At 46.0% G+C, this 17,507-nt stretch overlaps 1 protein-coding gene and 1 pseudogene across 1 annotated transcript; one reads left to right on the top strand and one right to left on the bottom strand.

Moving 5' to 3' along the window:
- Window positions 1-273: 273 nt before the first annotated feature.
- On the bottom strand, window positions 274-3,801 carry LOC136474256 (E3 ubiquitin protein ligase DRIP2-like). The gene is made up of 4 exons (XM_066471847.1): window positions 3,483-3,801; window positions 1,847-1,946; window positions 760-1,218; window positions 274-677 (listed from the first exon to the last, which is right to left on the bottom strand). Exons 1-3 carry the CDS (start codon window positions 3,670-3,672, stop codon window positions 1,089-1,091), a joined length of 420 nt encoding a protein of 139 aa, XP_066327944.1. The 5' UTR covers window positions 3,673-3,801; the 3' UTR covers window positions 274-677; window positions 760-1,088.
- Window positions 3,802-5,331: 1,530 nt separating this feature from the next.
- On the top strand, window positions 5,332-8,107 carry LOC136474246 (uncharacterized; annotated as a pseudogene).
- Window positions 8,108-17,507: the final 9,400 nt, after the last annotated feature.

Raw genomic sequence — 17,507 nt, 5'->3', positions numbered from 1 at the left:
TACAACATTGGCACGATAACCCTTGTAAGAGGTGTGAAGAAGCTTGTCATTGGTTCAAAGCTTAGGCAAAATCAATTTAGTTCAAGTCAACCATAGAAGCTCATGATAATGATAAGAGTATAAGCACAAGACAACAATACAAATGGATATCTAGTTTGTTTATTTCAAATGGTATCTAGACTCAAATATTTCATCAAGAATTCACAAGTTATGTCTAGATCAACTCACAAGTGATATCCTATAAGTAGCACTCGTAAATATAGCAAAGGTTCAAGAAATGATTTTTATTGATAAATCCAACAAGTGGTTCCATACTAGAAGATTCTTTCAAGTGATATCACATCTACACATAATATCAATCATGCAAGACGATGGTTCCACAAGTAATCCTCAACTTTAAGTGATCATCAAATGAAGAATGTATTCCTCACCTATAAGAGCTCAAGTGTATCAAATGGATGACCCATGCTATCACATAAGGGGAGCCACGCCACGCTCTCGGACGGCCTGGTCGTGCTCTCGAAGGGCCTGGTCGCATTCCTCGCGAGCCACGCCACGCTCCGAGCAGAGCCTCTCCGTGGTTTGGAGCAGCTCATCCCGCTCCTTGCGCAGCCGGACGACCGCCGCGGCATCTAGACTCGCCCTCTTCTCCAGGGCCGCGAGCTTCTCCTCGGCCCCTAGGGATTGAAAGGAGAGGATGGTCAGAATACAAAAAATGTATAGAGAAAAAAAGGGCGAGAAGCAGGATCAAGCGAATACCCGGCCGGAAGGAACGACAACGTCGCGCAAGGCACCTCGGACGTGGTCCAGGGCTTCAAGCACGGACGCGATCCCCACGTCGAGGCTCTCCCACTCCATGCTCTCTGCGGCGGCGGCGAGAGTGAAGAGCGTCGACGTTGGATCCTCCGGACTCGCCCAACGGAGCAGGGGCTCGCCCTGCGCAGTCGAGTCGCTGCCCACCGACGTCAGGGTCAAGGACGGCTCCCCGCCGGCTCCGATCACCACCGACCCTCCTCGCCGTGACGTCCCCGCCGGGACACTCCCTCCGGCGCCGGAAGGGGTCAGCGGTACAGACGTTGACAGTTTTGTCAACGAAGATAAAGACCGTTCTTTTGTCTTGATAGGTGATGTAATTGGCAATGTTCCTTCTTGGCCCTCAACCTTTTGTTTTTTAAAGGGAATACCTTTGACCTTACATACTGTAGGCTATGATCAATTCTGTACAAAAAGTTAGTTGACATGAGCCATAAGCTATAGCTATAAAATATATCAAGTGCATTACAAGAAAAACTAACATACAGAAAAGTAAACTTTCTTGTTGCATGTTGCTTCAATGCAAGGGAATAATTTATCAGAGTTCAGATTACTGGGCCAATCTTGGCATTTCAGAAGTTACCAAACAAATAAAGCATATTTACAATCATGTCAAGACCACCCGATAGCCAAGGTTGTACAAAAGGAGGTTACATGGAGCAGTAGCAATTTAAATGATGCAACCAATGCAGCGGTACGGTAATGCAATGGTGTCATTGTGAAAACAAGATGATCCAACATGGCAGGGTGCTGATGCAGGGGAATGTCAAAAGCCAGGACGGCACATTTAAATAGTAGATCGCTAAAGGATAACTCACTTTTGATACTAGAGAGAATGTTGGAGAACATTTTCACAGATTTGGTCCATGTATGTTCCGCTATGTTGCACACTAACACTAGCTGACAACTGACATGCATCTGGCATGCATCAAAGCTGATGCCATAACTCAAAATGGTTCATTGAAACAGCCCAAGATAATGCAATACTATACAACCACACACAATATAAGTATATTTCAAGAAAAAAACAAACCTGAGTTTCTCCAATGGAGCACAGCCCAAATCAATGCTACAAATAGGGCAGCAGCATACTTCCTTATTTATGAACTCCTCTGATATGCACTTCCTGCAAACTGATGGTATTTATAACATTAATGGCAAAGGCGCAATCACGATTCACGAAGAAAAACTGTTGGAAGATACTAATCCAATTAAGAATAAATGAACACAGTAATACAATACTGTATTTGTTATGCCAAGCACTGTTAGGTACTACCAGCAGCGAGCCCGACTTGGTTACACAGCTAGCACAGCTGAAACCTGAAGGGAAAGGTGGCAATTTGGTGTGGCTTGAGGAAGCGACTTCAAATTAGTTAGCATATCTTCCTCAGTTAAGGCTAAAAGCCCTCTTTACATAGATAAAAAAACGAAGTCCTTGCCCCTCTCTGGCTCTCCCACTAATGATGTGCTACAGTACCTCACCACAAACAAGGACTTTGTTTCCTGACCAAAGAGTATAACATACTCCGTACTTGTTCTCAAGATGGTGCGTTGCAGAATCACCAGAACAGGATAAATGAAATATCACCATTTTTTGGCCATATAAGCAACTCTTGAAGCATAAAACCATACATTTCACACACATGAACGAGATTAGCAAGTCGTCTTTACAAACATTCCAAGTCAACTCTACAAACACACTGGAACACTCACCCAAAGCTGTGAAGAAACAGGTTGAGCAGCGTTTCTATTTTCTAGTGGACTAATGGTGCTCGACATTAGCAATTTCTAACTTTTTTTCTTTCCCCAACCACTACAGAAATGAAATGAACAGCCAACCTAACAGTCAATGGTTTTTCCAGAAAGCGTTACCTATAAAAAATAAACAAATGATGCAACACTTTTCCATGCAATGTGATATGCATCTATTCCCAGCACAACGAAAGGTTTGTCATGTGTTTTGCCGCATTAGGAGACCAATCTAGAAAACAACCAGCCTACAACGTGGAAACACCACAGTTGCCATGTTATGCTTAAAGCTTCACATCACCAGATACCCCCAGTAAACAACCTATGTAATTCATTTTGCATGAAACGACAAGGCTAGAACACTTTCAGGTGAACATTAAGTTTAGAACACTTGCGCAACAAATAAATAACATAAGGCCATAACACACTCCAGTAAAAACAGGGTCCATGTGATTTTCTCATAGATCATGGCGTGCACACGCAGCAACCACCACTCATGCAATCAACAGCGCTGATCACCTCAAATCCCTCCAAAAAAAAAAACAGTGCAAAAGTGAACCAAGCCTTCCATTCCCGGAAAGTTAGAGCGTACCCACTCCGTAACAAACATACAGAATTACAGATGATGTGAATTTCACACACTAAAAGTGCACACCTTTACCCTCGTAATTTTTCAGAAATTCTCAACGCTTGTCGCTTGGGCGACTGAAGCCTGAAGATGCCACCTTTCGCGCATCACCTCAAAAACCAGACAGATCACTGCAAAATTTCAAATCCGAAGCGCGGAAGGATAGCCGTGACCACCTTCCACGTTCCACGACGCAGCAGCCGAGAAAAAAAGGTTTTGAGCGAGCTACAGGACCCGAGCAGACCTATGCACGCCAGTTACTGAAAGGTTGGCGGAGCGGCGAGTTACTCACAGGTGTGGAGGCACTCAGTGATAGTGGCGGCGTCGCGGAAGAGGCGGCCGCAGAGCGGGCACGTGAGGCACGCCGCGAGGGCCGACCGCCTCAGCATCACCACGTCCCCGGCTCCTCCGTCCCCTCCCGCTCCAGGCGCCGCGGCGGCGCCGGCGGTTGGCGCCTCGCAGGGGAGCACGGCGCTCTCCATGCCGCCAGCCGTAGAGGCAGAGGCCCTCCCTCACGGTTCTCACCCGCGTCGCGCTCGATCGCTTCGATTTCCTCGGCCGCGACAGCGACAGTGCGCCGTGCGCTTTGGGGGCTTTGGGTGGGCGGTGGGGACGAGGCGAAACCGCGAGAGTGACGACGCGTAGCGGTTACTGGGCTTTGGTTTCTGGAACCACTCGGCGTGTCGGCGTCACGCTCAAGCCGACCGGACCGCTTCAGCGTCTCGCCGCGACGCCGTCTCCCGGGTCAAAACTTTCCAGAAAAAAAAGGTCCCTCCAAATTTCTCTACATTTCGCCAAAAACAAATCATTTTTTTGGTCGAGCCCGAGAAAAAATTTCGTGTTGTTTATCTTCTACTAGTACTGTACAGTATTATTCTTCCAAACTTTTGTGGTATATATATGCCTTAAACATTTAAAATATTATATAAAAAATATTGGTTTTCTTTTTTTCGAACAATTAGTTTCTGATTTATCTTCATGAACTACTCCGTATTAATGAAGTATGATTTACTCCTCGCAGCACGTAGCGCCAGGCAAAAAGTCTAAGTGCAAAAATAAATAATTTTAAAAGCTATGGAGATAAAAAAAATCCAGTTTTAAAGACGAGTGAGGAAAATCTCGTAGAAATTTCCTGACCCAAGATTTGGACCTGGATCTACGTAGGGTTGAGGCCCATAGTATACATGGGTTTTCGTTCGCCGTCGGCCCGCTTCAACTCTGGCACTCTGCCACGCTGGGGCACGGGCATCCCACGATGGAAACGGATAGCCCCTCCCGTCTTGACGAGCTGAGGTCAGGTCCTCTCGGGTCTCGGCCGCCGCCGGAGGATCCGGTGGCAAGGCAGCTCTATGTTGCCGCCGTATCGCAAGGCGACGTGCCGGCGACACCGACATAGATCCTCTCCTCCCGTGCGCCTGAGTTTCGCCGCACTCCGCAGCGGTCCTCTTGCATTGCAGGTAGAGAGTCGACGGCGTCGGAAACTACTGAGCCCATGTTTGCTCGTTCATGTGATTCTGGTGTGATCAGCTTGGTGTATGTTTTTTTTTTCGAAAGGTGATCTTGGTGCATGTGGAGATTGATTAACTCCAGAGCTCATGGGCTAAGTATTTTTTTCCTTCTGTAAACACATAACCAGGCAAGAGAATCCTAATCCCGTTACCTACACGGTCGTCGGCTGCACTCAGCACTTGGTCTCCAGCTCCAGGTTTGATTACCACCTCAATTGGTTCCATATATTACTTGGTCACTGTAGCTTCTACAAAAAAAATTCCTTGTGTGCATGCCTCCAAAGCCTGCGGTTATATTGTACAGTCACTCTCCGTAGCATCTGAATAGAATTGTGTCATTAGATTTAGATGGCATGCACTCTATATTGGATATATCCTGTACCACTAGCAATATCTGCAGCAGTAAGGTCTAAGATGTGTATGCCAAGTTTGAGATTAAAGGGCACTTTATTACCTCTTTCCATGGAATACAAGAAGTCGTTAAGAATTAGTGATAATAAATAAGGTTATTAACTAGTAATAAGTAATAAAACATTAAGTTTTCATTAAGTAGTTGTGTTGAAGGGAACAAGCCTTGTCTAGGACTCTATATAATACTAGTACGGCATCCTGTACTATTCTCCTTTTTGAGAGATGCAATTAGATAACAAACTCGCAACTCAATCTCTCTCCCTCCATCTTACATAGCTTCTGAGATCCTCATGGATTTCAGTTGCTTTCAGCCCCACACTGGAATTTGTAGTTACCTGCCATTTGATCCGTATATGCAGCAAAATGGACGCTATGAGCTCCATCGTGTTGATCATCATCCATTTGAAGTTATTGGGGACTATACATCTGCAACCTTCAACGACCTTGGACACCAGTTCTTTGCGGAAAGAGAAAACGAGAAGCCCATGTTCGACCATGGTTCATCGGTCTGTTATAGAGTTGGAACTCAAGTGCCTCTTCTGACTCCCAAAACTGAGGTTTCAAATCTCATGAACGGTGGCCTTGGATCATATAAGGCATATGAGATGAATGGCAGGTTTCTGCCAAGAAAGAAGACCTCTTTGAAGAAAGTCAATGTTGTGAAAGGGCAGTGGACTATAGCGGAAGATAGGTAAAAGTTAAATTCTATCAATATTTTTTTTCTTATTCCTCCTAAAAGTAAAAGTTCTCTATTGTTTACTGTAATTCATGACTTGTTCTCTTTCATCTTTCAATGAGCTCATTCTTGGAAAATTTAACAGGAAGCTGGTAAAATTAGTGGAACAATTTGGATTGAGGAAGTGGTCTTACATAGCACAACTGCTGCCAGGAAGAGTGGGAAAGCAGTGCAGAGAAAGATGGCACAACCATTTGAGGCCAAACATCAAGGTAAACTTCTTCCTTAATCAGTTCAACGTTTTTCGTTTCTGAGCACATCCTTCGGTTCAATGCCAATACTATTTTGTTGCTTCTCAACATGTAGCAAACTATGCATTCTTATCAATTATATAGTACTCCCAGTGCTTCTTTTTATAAGGCGCATTAGAATTTGGAGAAGTCTTTAGAAGTGTACTTTGACCATCTTACAATATATCATCAATTGCTACAAAATCGATCTGTATTTAAAAGATGTTTAGGATGTGAATCTAGCCATACAAATTTTATGTACAAAGTATGCAAATATTTTGAATAATTATTGGTCAAACTTTATGAAGTCTGACTTTATTGAATCATAATATGCCATATATTTCAAAACGAAGGGATTAGTTTTTACCGTATTCCAGTGCTGGACATTTCTTTATTTTGTTTGGACGGTTCTCTGACATTTAGTAATATTAGAACGGTCATAGGTCAAACATGCATTATGGGCGCAGTAATAAATTCTAGGAGTTACTAGTCAGCCTTAGTAATTTTTTGTTGTGTATTAGATGCATTGAGTGCCTGAGAGGAGAGACTGGGATAGAGATTAACCAGAGAGATAGGAACAAGGGAGAGAACAGAGAAGTCACGTGTTACTGTATTTTGGGTTTGTACACAATCAAATAATTATTCACCTTATATTAAAGTACATTATTATTTGGGAGTATTAGTTATATTTTTTTGTCAAGTAGTAAAACAAGAAAAGGATTCTTTTTAGCTTGACATCGTGTAACAAGTTCAAAAAACTGAATGATAGATGGTCACAACTCACAACAATGAGAAACCCCTCACTCTCTCCAAAAAAATAAAATAAAAAAATGAAATCTATGGGGTTAGCCAATCGCCATTAGTAATTGGGAAATTCTTTATATAAAAAGAAAATATGGGAAACACAAGAAATTTAAGGCGTGAAAATGGCCATTCAGGTTTCTATAATTTTAGAGGTGTTTTACGATATAAAAAAGCTCATGACATTATGATAATATCTAGACAATACAATTCATTCATCCATTTAACCTCCTTTTATTTATGGAACCTCAAATGCATGCAGAAAGACATTTGGAGTGACGAGGAAGACATGGTTCTGATACAAGCACACAAGGAAGTGGGCAACAAATGGGCAGAGATAGCAAAGCGGCTACCCGGCAGGACAGAGAACTCCATAAAGAACCATTGGAACGCAACAAAGAGAAGGCAATTTGCACGGAGGCGGAGCCGTACTAGCTCCAAGGGGCCCAAATCAGGCACCCTTCTGCAGAGCTACATCAAAGGCCTTGGTATTGTTGGCCCAAGCAACAAGAGCGCTGCTGCACCTCTTCCTGAACCTACACTGTCACCGTCCTCACCTGAAACTCTCGGAGCAAAGTCAGCAAAGACTGATGAAATAGCGCTGGAACACAGCTCGTCGTCCAACATACTGGATCCCCAAGGCATTCTTCTTCTTCCCAACATGCAAGAGCACTACAACTGCAGCGCGTCTCAGTCTTGCGAAGAGCTTCTTGCCCCTATCTGTGACGGGTTTTCAATCGAAATGTGTGACAGTCTGTTCGACACGAACGAGGACGACTTCCAAGTGTACACCACCGTGGACGACGACGACATCGACATGAACTACATCTTCAACCATATCGACCATGCTGCGATCAAGGTGGATCCTGAGATAGACATGGAGATGATGATGATGATGTGGGATGACGACGCCGACGCCCTCGGGTGTACAGCTGAGCCTGCTGCACCAGCAGCTCATGTCGAAACTGTGCATGTGAAGGAGGAGATGGACCTGATCGAGATGGTGGCAGCCACGCAGAACTGTGGCGAGGCAGAAAATCACTAGACTACTCAAGTAATTATATACATATAGATAATCGCACGACCTAAATTAAAGATGTAACCATATAGAGTATAAGGTATCCATATAGCACTGATGCACGGCCTTTTGGATGTGTCCTTCCTGGCGGGGGATCTCGACATTCAGTAAATAAATAAAGCTTCAAGTGAAGCATACTTGGACAGTTTGTTATTTGAAACGTGCTTAACTATGTTCTTGTTGTAGGAGTATTGCGGATTTGCTGTTATTATATATTTTTTAATAGCTGTCTTTGTAGCTCTCTATATGATCAAGAAACAAATTAAAGGTGAGGAGTCCAAGCTGTATCTGTGTCTGCATGTTTCCTAATCGCGGTCATGGACATCATTATGCGTATCACGAAATGCCTATGCGTTGATACTCCGCGTGATCGTGATGATCTGAACACTACACTAGTTACAAGTCGCCGTGCCCGACACCCTTCCTCACGTTAAACCTAACAGCAAGGTCTGCGGAAACGAACGACTAAGCAAGGCTGGTCGGACTGCGAGAAACCTACGCCCCAGCGGCTACGGCACTCTTGCTTACCAGCGTGATCAGAGTTTCTCTCCCACACCTCGAGCTCTACGGTCTTAACAAACGGAAGGGTCGGAACGCATGAACCCCTTTTCACACATAAAAAGGGAGGAAAAACAAATCCGTTCGTACCAAAACAAAAGAACAGACTTGGTCAAACGAAACAAAATAACAAATTTGTTTAAATAATACACAAGTGTCGGCACTTGTCCGCTGATTACAAGAATGATCGACCGACCTATTGAACTAACTAACCCCTCCAGGGGAGAACTATGCCTTCGATCCTGTCTGCCAGATCCTGTGAAAGGGGAGCCACCGCCGCTTCCATCTCCTCCAGCTCGTGGACTTCATAGACAGGCGTGAAGCTAAGGCTCATCGTCTCCAGATCGATGTTGTCCCCATAGTGAGAACGAGCAATCGCGAAGGATTGATTGACCCCGGCGCGAAGGGCGTTCCTCTCGAGCGGGCGCACCCACGCCGTGATCTCGATGGCACGGGCCGCGAGCGAACTGCTCCCCTCCGACCGCACCACCACAAAGGTCGTCGCAGACCACTCCGAGGGCGACGCTCGGGATACTGAGATCGTCGCTCTCCACTTGAAGATTCCTCCTCGCCTCGACAAGGTCCACGGCCAGCCCGGCAGAAACGCTTTCGGCCTCTAGCTTCTGGGCCGTCGCGTTTCCAAGCTTGGCCTGAAGGGATCCGACCTTCTGCTGTGCGTCGTCGCGCTCCAGGTAGGCCTGGTCATGCTCTCGGAAGGCCTGGTCACGCTCCTCGCGAGCCACACTGCGTTCCGAGCGGAGCCTCTTCGCGGTTTGCAGCAGCTCATCTCGCTCCTTGCGCAGTCGAGCGACCGCCGCGGTATCTAGGCTCACCCTCTTCTCCAGGGCCGTGAGCTTCTCCTCAGCTCCAGCTTCAGCTCCCTTTCCTTCTCAACCTCGGCCAGAAGATCGAGGATCCACTGGCGGGTCTCGGCGTCCTTCTGGAGTAGCTCGTTCCGCTCCTTCCTGACCCGGGCGGCCTCCTTGTCGTCCCTCCGTGACCTCATTGACAGGGCCTCAAATGCCTTCTCGGCCTCGTCAGCGTCCCGATGGGCCTCGGCCACCCGCGACCGAAGACTGTCTTCTTCCTCGGCGAGGGGAGTCAGCTCGGCCACCCTTTGCTGGGCGGCAACAAGTTGAGCGATCACCTCCCCGCATAGCCGTGCCTCCTCGACGAGGCGGTCCTAGGTTTCCTTCTGTTCATGAAGGAACGGAAACTTCCCCTGGCTACGAGCGATGAGGGACTGAAGGGAGATGATGGTCAGGATACAAAAACTATATAGAGAAAGAAAAGGGCGAGGGGCAGGATCAAGCAAATACCCCACCAGAGGGAACGACAACATCGCGTAAGGCACCCCTGGCATGGTCCAGGGCTTCCAGCACGGACACGATCCCCACGTCGAGGCTCTCCCACTCCATGCTCTCGGTGGCATCGTCGAGGGTGAAGAGCGTCGACGCCAGATCCTGTGGATTCGTCCATTGGAGCAGGGGCTCGCCCTGCACGGGTGAGTCGCTGCCTACCGACGTCAGCACAAGGGATGGCTCCCCACCGTCTCCAAGCGCCGCCGACCCTTCTCGTCGTGACATCCCCGTCGAGACACTCCCTCCGACGTCGGAAGGGGTCAACGGTACGGACAACGACCCCTCTCCCAGCACCACAACGTCCGAGGACCCCTCGGCCGCGTCCCCCTCCGTACAGCCCACACCAGGCGCCGTCACTTGGGCCACTAATGGCGTGGGTCGCGCCGGTGCCTCAGGCGCCGCCATGGTTGCGTCCGGCTATGGCCCGCCTGTCACAGCTGCCACCACCTCCACCTGCGTCAGCGGGGCCCTGACCGGCTACGTCGTGCCCACCACGGTCGGCGCCACGAGCGTGGTCGGCAGCCCCATCTACCTCGTCGTCGGCAGCGATATCACCGCCATCGACGGCTGCTCTGCGACCTTCGAAGGAGCCCCTTGAGCCCCCGCGTTCACCCGTCCTACCGAGGGCATGGGCGCCACCGTGGGGAGCGCCTGTCCAGCCAGAGACGTAGTCATACTAGCGCCGCTCCTGCTCAAAACGAGCGCGGCCCCAGCCGACAGCTGCCGCCTCGCCTGAAGAGCGATGTTTTTCTTTGGCGCCAGCGCCAAAGGATTCCGCTGCCAGCCGACGCTGCAAGGAACCAAAAACATAAGTCACGATGAAATTCGACCAAAATAGGGAAAAACAGAGGAGCTGATAACTCACCTCCGCACCATCGGGCGGCAGATACGTTTGGGGGGGCGAACCCCCCGACCTCTGCTCTGCCTTGTCGGGGCAAGGCTGTTTCGAGCCTGCCCCTGCTCCTAGGCAGAGGGGCTCGCTCCCCTTGACTCTTGGGGCACGACGACAGGGCCGCCTACCTCCACCAACATCTCAATCGCGGCAGCAGAGCCGCCCACCCCCGTTGGCTCTTGACTCCTAAGGGAGGCCGACGGTATGTCCCACCTCCGTCGGCTCCCCGGATGTACCATCCCCTCTGTGGAACAGGAAGGGTCTTGACTCATGCAAGGACGAATCAATACCTATTAGCGCATCCTCGCTCTCTAGGATGTCCCACTCGACATCATCGGCTACCTCGTCATCGTCACCATCGTCATCATCATCATCATCGTTGTCAGTGTCCTCCCCCCTGTTCCCGTGCCTACAGCTTCCGCTGCCTCTTCCTCTTCTTGTCCTCCTTCGCCTTCCTCAGCCGCTTGCCCATGGTGCGATCCACTGCCCTCACGAACAAATCTCTCGACAACGGTGCCAGGTGATCCGTAAAGATGAGGTCCCTCGGCTGATCCCACCCCTCTCAAAGTTAGTATCAAGAGGTCGGGAAATCTATTGAAAAGAAGGCATGAGAAAGGTAAACTTACGAAGACGACGTGGCCTAGTTTCGGACGCATCGGAGGATGTCCTAGCACCGGGTAGATGAAATCGAGGGGGCACTTGCGTCGTCCCACGAGAGCTCCATTGCCTCCTTGATGCGTTGCGTGATCTCGGAGTTGGGGAGCACCCCCTCAGCGAGCACCGTTCCATCAAATGACGCCTCGGGCTCCATCACGTACAGCGGGAGTGCACGCATCATCAACGGCACCACCCTATTTGCGTGGTAGGTGAAAGGTCCTTGTTTGGGACATCTTGCAAATGGTTGCCCCAATGAAGAAAAGCTCAAGTTGAAGAAAGAAGAAGAGAGGCTAAGGCATGTCAAGTGCTTCAAGTGCCGCACTTGGGGTCATCTTGCCTCAATGTGCCCAACCAAGCAATTGGTGAAGCAACAAGTGAAGCCTCAACCAAAGCCACAAGTTGAGCAAGAGAAGACACCCCAAGAGCAAATCAAGATCAACCAACATGATGGTGATGATTTGATGATCAAGAAGAAGAAAACAAGAAGGGGTGGAAAGGCAAGGCATCCAATGAAAATTCAAGATGCCAAGATGATGAGCAAGAATGACAATGAGAAGAAAGTCTATGCTCACATCAAGTGCTTCAAGTGTGGAAGTACGGGACACTTTGCCTCTAAGTGTCCTAACAAGCTTGAGAAGAAGGCTCAAGAAATCCATAAGAGGCAAGGCAATGAGAAGCACCACATGAGCAAGGAAGAGAAGGCTCAATCAAAGAGAAAGTGCTACTCATGCCGGGAAAGGGGACACATGGCACATTCATGTCCCCAAGGTAAAATTTCTAAGCCTATTTCAATTGATGATCATGATATGCTTAGAAAGGATGGTAATGGTACCTCTATGGTTGCTATTGCAAAACATCCCGCTACTTATACTAAGGCATTGCCTAAGTATGTTGCTCCTAACTTGAGAGGACCCAAAGTTGTTTGGGTACCATCAAAAAGTGGATGAATGTGTGTAGGTACCATTGGCATTGGAGGCTTGATTCAATTGTCTTCATAGTGTTCATCATATGTTGAATCAAGATATGAAGTTTAGTGCACATCCAATCCCAATGCCATGACAAATTAAGTGAAGTCCAAGTGCTACAACATACAAGTGTAAATTTCAAGTTGTGGTGATTTATTGGAATATTTGATGACTTGCAAATAATTGAGTTGAAGCTTGCTAGTTGGATGATCATGAGCTAACCAAGGTATATCTCTTGTTGATCATTTCATTTGAGTGCATATGAGTTGATTGAATTGGATAAATATGCAAAGTTGCTTGCTATAAGATGATTGAATGGATAAATTGATTAGTAATCAAGTTTGGATTGATTTGTATTGGATAAATTCATAAGATGACTTTTAGTAAGTGGTTTGAATGAATATATGTCTTATGGAAGTATTCAAACAAGTTAGTATCAAGTTTGATTCATATTTGATGAAGAATAGCTCAATTGTTGAAATCTATCCTATATTGCAAAATCTGAGCTAGCTGTGATCATAGCCATGTTTGAGTGATCAAATCTTATTGGATTGGCATGAAAATTGGTGTACATGCTCTAGACTTATGGTATGAGATGCTGTAGAAATTTCATGGAAATTGGATAAGAAATGCTTCGGTTTTGGAGTGGTTCTTGTCAGCTATAGTGCAGCAGTTTTCAGCATGTAGCAGTGGTGGAAGAATTAAAATTTTGGCAGTCATATGAGATCAAATGAAGCTAAAATTTTTATGGCTGCTAGATAACTTAGTGAAGCTCATCTCCACCAAATTGTGTGGTATTTGGATTTGTACTTTAAGAAATATACTTAGTTCTTTGGAGAGTACAGAATCTGCCATAAAAGTGACAAGTATTGGATTGATCTAGAGTCACTTTGATTGAAAGGTCCTCAAGTTGGAAACATATTTACAAGTGTTTGAGGTACCTAAATTTGGTTTTGAAATGATCTAGAAGCATGACAAGATATGAGTACAAGGCCATTTGATTAAGGAGTGTACTTCGCACACTTTTGGTACTCAAATTAGAAGATTAAGATCAAACTCAAGATGAAGATGAAGTTTAAGTTCTAGTGACTATTGGAAATCTTTTGGTAGAAAGAAAAAAAAAACTTAAACAAGAAGAAAGAAAAGGACCTAAAGAAGGAATCAAGGTTACTCATCAAGTTAAGTCCATCACTTGGATCAATCAATCAAGTCATTTCAAGTAAGTATCAAGAATGGTTCTTGGAGAGAGGTCACTTCTCCCTAGTGTAGGGGCTTGCCACCTATGTGTAGGTAAACCAAGTGTGGTACTTGGAAGGCTAACATAGAAGTGGTGATCCGAGGAACATTTAAGATGCTTAGTTGAAGAAATCAAAAGGGTTGATCAAGAAAAGCAAGCAACACCCAAAAGAGAGCTAGTCATGATATTTCAAGTGGTATTCTCACATTGATGCTCTCATGCAAGCTAAGATCAAAAGATAAAGCAAGTCAACCACAACAAGAAAGTACACTTGATCATAAGTGGTATTCATTTCATATGGGTGAAGAATAGAATTCAAATTAGTATCTATTGGTCTTCACCAAGCTTTTAATTGGACTTCACATTGCTATTGGAGTAATGAATTGGAATCTATGTGACTATCCTCTACTCCAACATAGCAAAGGTATCATTGTAATGTGCATGATCATTTCATCCCTTACTAGTATGCGGTTAGTGCATATAGTACATGCTTCATAGGATCATGCATAACAAATGAAATGTTTAAAATTCATAGCCTACCACTATTGTTTGAATGATTACTTGATCTAGTGGTTAGTACATGAATTTGTTCATGAGCTAGTGAACCCAAGTACTTGACTTATTTTGGATTGCTAAACAAGTGACAAGTACAACATTGACAAGATAACCCTTAAAAGAGGTGTGAAGAAGCTTGTCATTGGTTCAAACCGGACTTGGAAGCTTGTCATTTAGTTCAAGTCAATCATAAAAGCTCATGATAGTGATAAGAGTACAAGCATAAGACAACAATGCAAATGGATATCTAGTTTGTATGTTTCAACTCACAAGTGATATCCTATAAGTGGTACTCATAAAGATAGCAAATGTTCAAGAAATGGTCTTTATTGATAAATCAAATAAGTGGTTCCATACTAGAAGATTCTTTCAAATGGTATTCACTTCCTACAAGTGGTATCTATACATAGTAGACGATGGTTCCACAAGTGATCCTCAACTTTAAGTGATCATCAAATGAAGAATGCATCCCTCACCTACAAGAGCTTAAGTGAAATAAATTGGATGACCCATACATAGAATGATAAGATACAAATAGTACAAGTTGCAACTTCTAAATGGTATCTACATGAGGTGTCATTCCAATATTCTAGTAATGTCCATCAAAAATGTAAAATTCTAGTCTCAACCATCTACCCCAAAGAACATACCTTTGCATCAATAAGAAGCACACCTTTTATGGAAATTGATGACAAAGGGGGAGAAGTTGTACAAAGATATGAAGCTTGGGGAGAGATTGTACAAAGGGAGATGAGATATAAAAGAAATAAAGGTTGGACATGGACAAAGAGGGAGCAACATTGGAGAAAAAGAGAAGGATCAAAATTCTTGGACAAGAGAAGCACACAAGTAGGGGGAGCAAGCTCATGAACTTTGATTGATTGCATTTGATATGTGCATAATCATGTGCTTGCTTGCATTGCATAAGTTTTTAAAATTCAATATGCATGCTTGTATGGTATATGCTAGTTGTAGAACTTGGATGATGATTTGATAACTAGCATGCATAGGATGATAGCTAGACACTTGGTATGCTTTTTAAGTAATGCTAGTACCTTGCTTTTAATGTTGATCTCACAAGGTATCTAGTGTTTTATTATCAAGTGATATCTAGCTAACCATGGTGCTAAGGATGAACTTAAAGGTGCAACTCCAATTGGTATTACGCTTCAAAGGTTTATTCTATACACCTTAGCATCATTTTGTAGTATTTACTCTCCCACAATTTCAATCTATACATATGTGCAAACTTAAAGTCGAATACTCTAGCACATATGTAGGGGGAGCTAATACTACCATTTCGGGTTTGTGGTACTTGTCCAAAATCATTTACACATGGTAAAATTGCTTGGGCAAGCAACATGAATCCAAAAGAGCTTAATTTCTATATCTTTGTAGAGTTGTCATCAATTACCAAAAAGGGGGAGATTGAAAGGTCCTTGTTTGGTTTTGGTAATTGAGTGACAACTTAGGTGGACTAATTGTGTTTATATGAGATACACAGGTGATTAGTCTACAGGTACATGTGTGTGAGCAACATATGCCATGAAGGTGAAAATGGCTTGGAGATGTTGCAAAGCTCACACATGTGATGATGAAGGAGCTTATTGCACATGAGACATGACATTGAGTCATGTGATCAAGGTGGAGAAGATCAAGACAAGACTTGGCTTGATGGACCGGTTGCAAGCGTGAAGGGCAAGTCGAAGGCTTTGGAGTGATGGACCGCGTGGCGGTGAAGCTTGAGCAAGACTTGGCGCCGATGGACGATGGCAACGGTGAAGAGCAAGTAGAGTCAAGATCAATGAACCAATATGATCATGTGATGATATGAAGTGGATCATATCATTGTTGATCGTGTTGGTGCATGTGTTGCATCGACATTGGAGGAGATGGAATGGAATGCGCAAGGCAAAGGTATAACCTAGGGTATTTCATTTCACCGATCATAGGTGTGTAGAGAAGTTTATGACCGGGTTTAGGATAGATGGCCGTACAATCAAGAGGGGCAAACTTGTTTGCATATCGGTCATCTAGTGCCACTCGAGTGATCTAACTTTGCATTGTCGCTAGGATCGAGTGGTGTGGCAAGTTGAGTGGCTAACATCCTTTGGAAAATAATTGTGAAAATGCTAACACACATACACATGGTGGTGTACACTTGATGGTGTTGGCACATTTACAAAGGCGGTGGTGTTTGTAGGGGTGAGATGGGTTTGGGTCCCTCTCTCCCTCCCGTCGAGCTTGTGAGCAAGGGTGAATGTCTATTTTCTATTGCGCCGGATGCAAATTCTTGTGGTTAGCACACTTGAGCAAGGGTGAAGAGAATGGAGAAGATGCTGGCGTCGGTCAACTGACCGGACGCTGGATCTGAATGCACCGGACGCTGGCAGACTGCATCCGGTCACGCTGACGTGGAGTGTAGCAGTCGCTGGAGTGTGACCGGACGCTGGCTGCGTCCGATCGCATTCGACTGGACGCGTCCGGTCATGCTCGGGAGCTTACTGGAAACGACCGGACGCTGAGGGTCCAGCGTCCGGTCAGTTGAGTGCTGCTGCGTCCGGTCAGGTCAAGTGACCGTTGGAACCGGGACACCTGGTCGTCTGTGAGCAACCGGACGCTGAGGTCCAGCGTCCGGTCAACACGACCGGAGCGTCCGGTCGGCCCGACCGTTGCCCAGTGAAGGGGTAACAGCTAGTTTAGCCCTTGGGGCTATAAATAGAAGTGGCCCTCGGCCATGGCTGGTGGGGAGCACCTCAAGGGACTTAGTGTCCATACTTGTGAGTGCTTGGGAGCCCTCCATCACACATATACTTGATAGTGATCATTCAATTGTGTGAGTGAGCGATTCTAGTGCGATTGCATCATGAGGTTGCATCGAGTGGCACTAGGTGATCGAGTTGCAAGCCGGTGGTGCTTGTTACTCTTGGAGGTTGCCACCTCCTAGACGGCTTGGTGGTGGTCTCCGTCGAAGCGCGCAAGAAGCTTGTGCGGCGCTCCGGAGAAGTGCTTGTGAGGGGCATTGTGCTCGCCCCGCGGGAGCCGCGAAGAGCAACTCTAGTAAAGCGTGTCATTGAGCTACCCTCACTCAAGGGGTAGGTTCTTGCGGCGCCCGACGTGCGGGCTTAGCGGGTGATGCTAATTAGCCGCCGAACCACCAAGTGAGCGGTCGACACAACAGGGACTAGCGTGTTGGCAAACACGTGAACCTCGGGAGAAAAATCATCGTGTCAACCTTGTTCTTCCTGTTGGTTTGCATCCCCATTACACAAGCTTGCAATTACTTTTATACATATTAAGCTTGTGTAGTTGCTCTTGTAATTAGATA

This window comes from Miscanthus floridulus, chromosome 1, assembly GCF_019320115.1.
Source record: "Miscanthus floridulus cultivar M001 chromosome 1, ASM1932011v1, whole genome shotgun sequence".
Lineage (NCBI taxonomy): Eukaryota > Viridiplantae > Streptophyta > Magnoliopsida > Poales > Poaceae > Miscanthus > Miscanthus floridulus.
Note: the sequence above shows the minus strand (reverse complement) of the source record. Positions and strands in the feature narration are given on the sequence as shown.

Coding starts and splice junctions, on each gene's coding strand:
- LOC136474256 (XM_066471847.1), bottom strand. CDS start 3,672: ATGGAGAGCGCCGTGCTCCCCTGCGAGGCGCCAACCGCCGGCGCCGCC. Junction 1,947..3,482: donor CACTGAGTGCCTCCACACCT/GTGAGTAACTCG, acceptor AAATACCATCAG/TTTGCAGGAAGTGCATATCA. Junction 1,219..1,846: donor GCTCCATTGGAGAAACTCAG/GTTTGTTTTTTT, acceptor CTTTTTGTACAG/AATTGATCATAGCCTACAGT.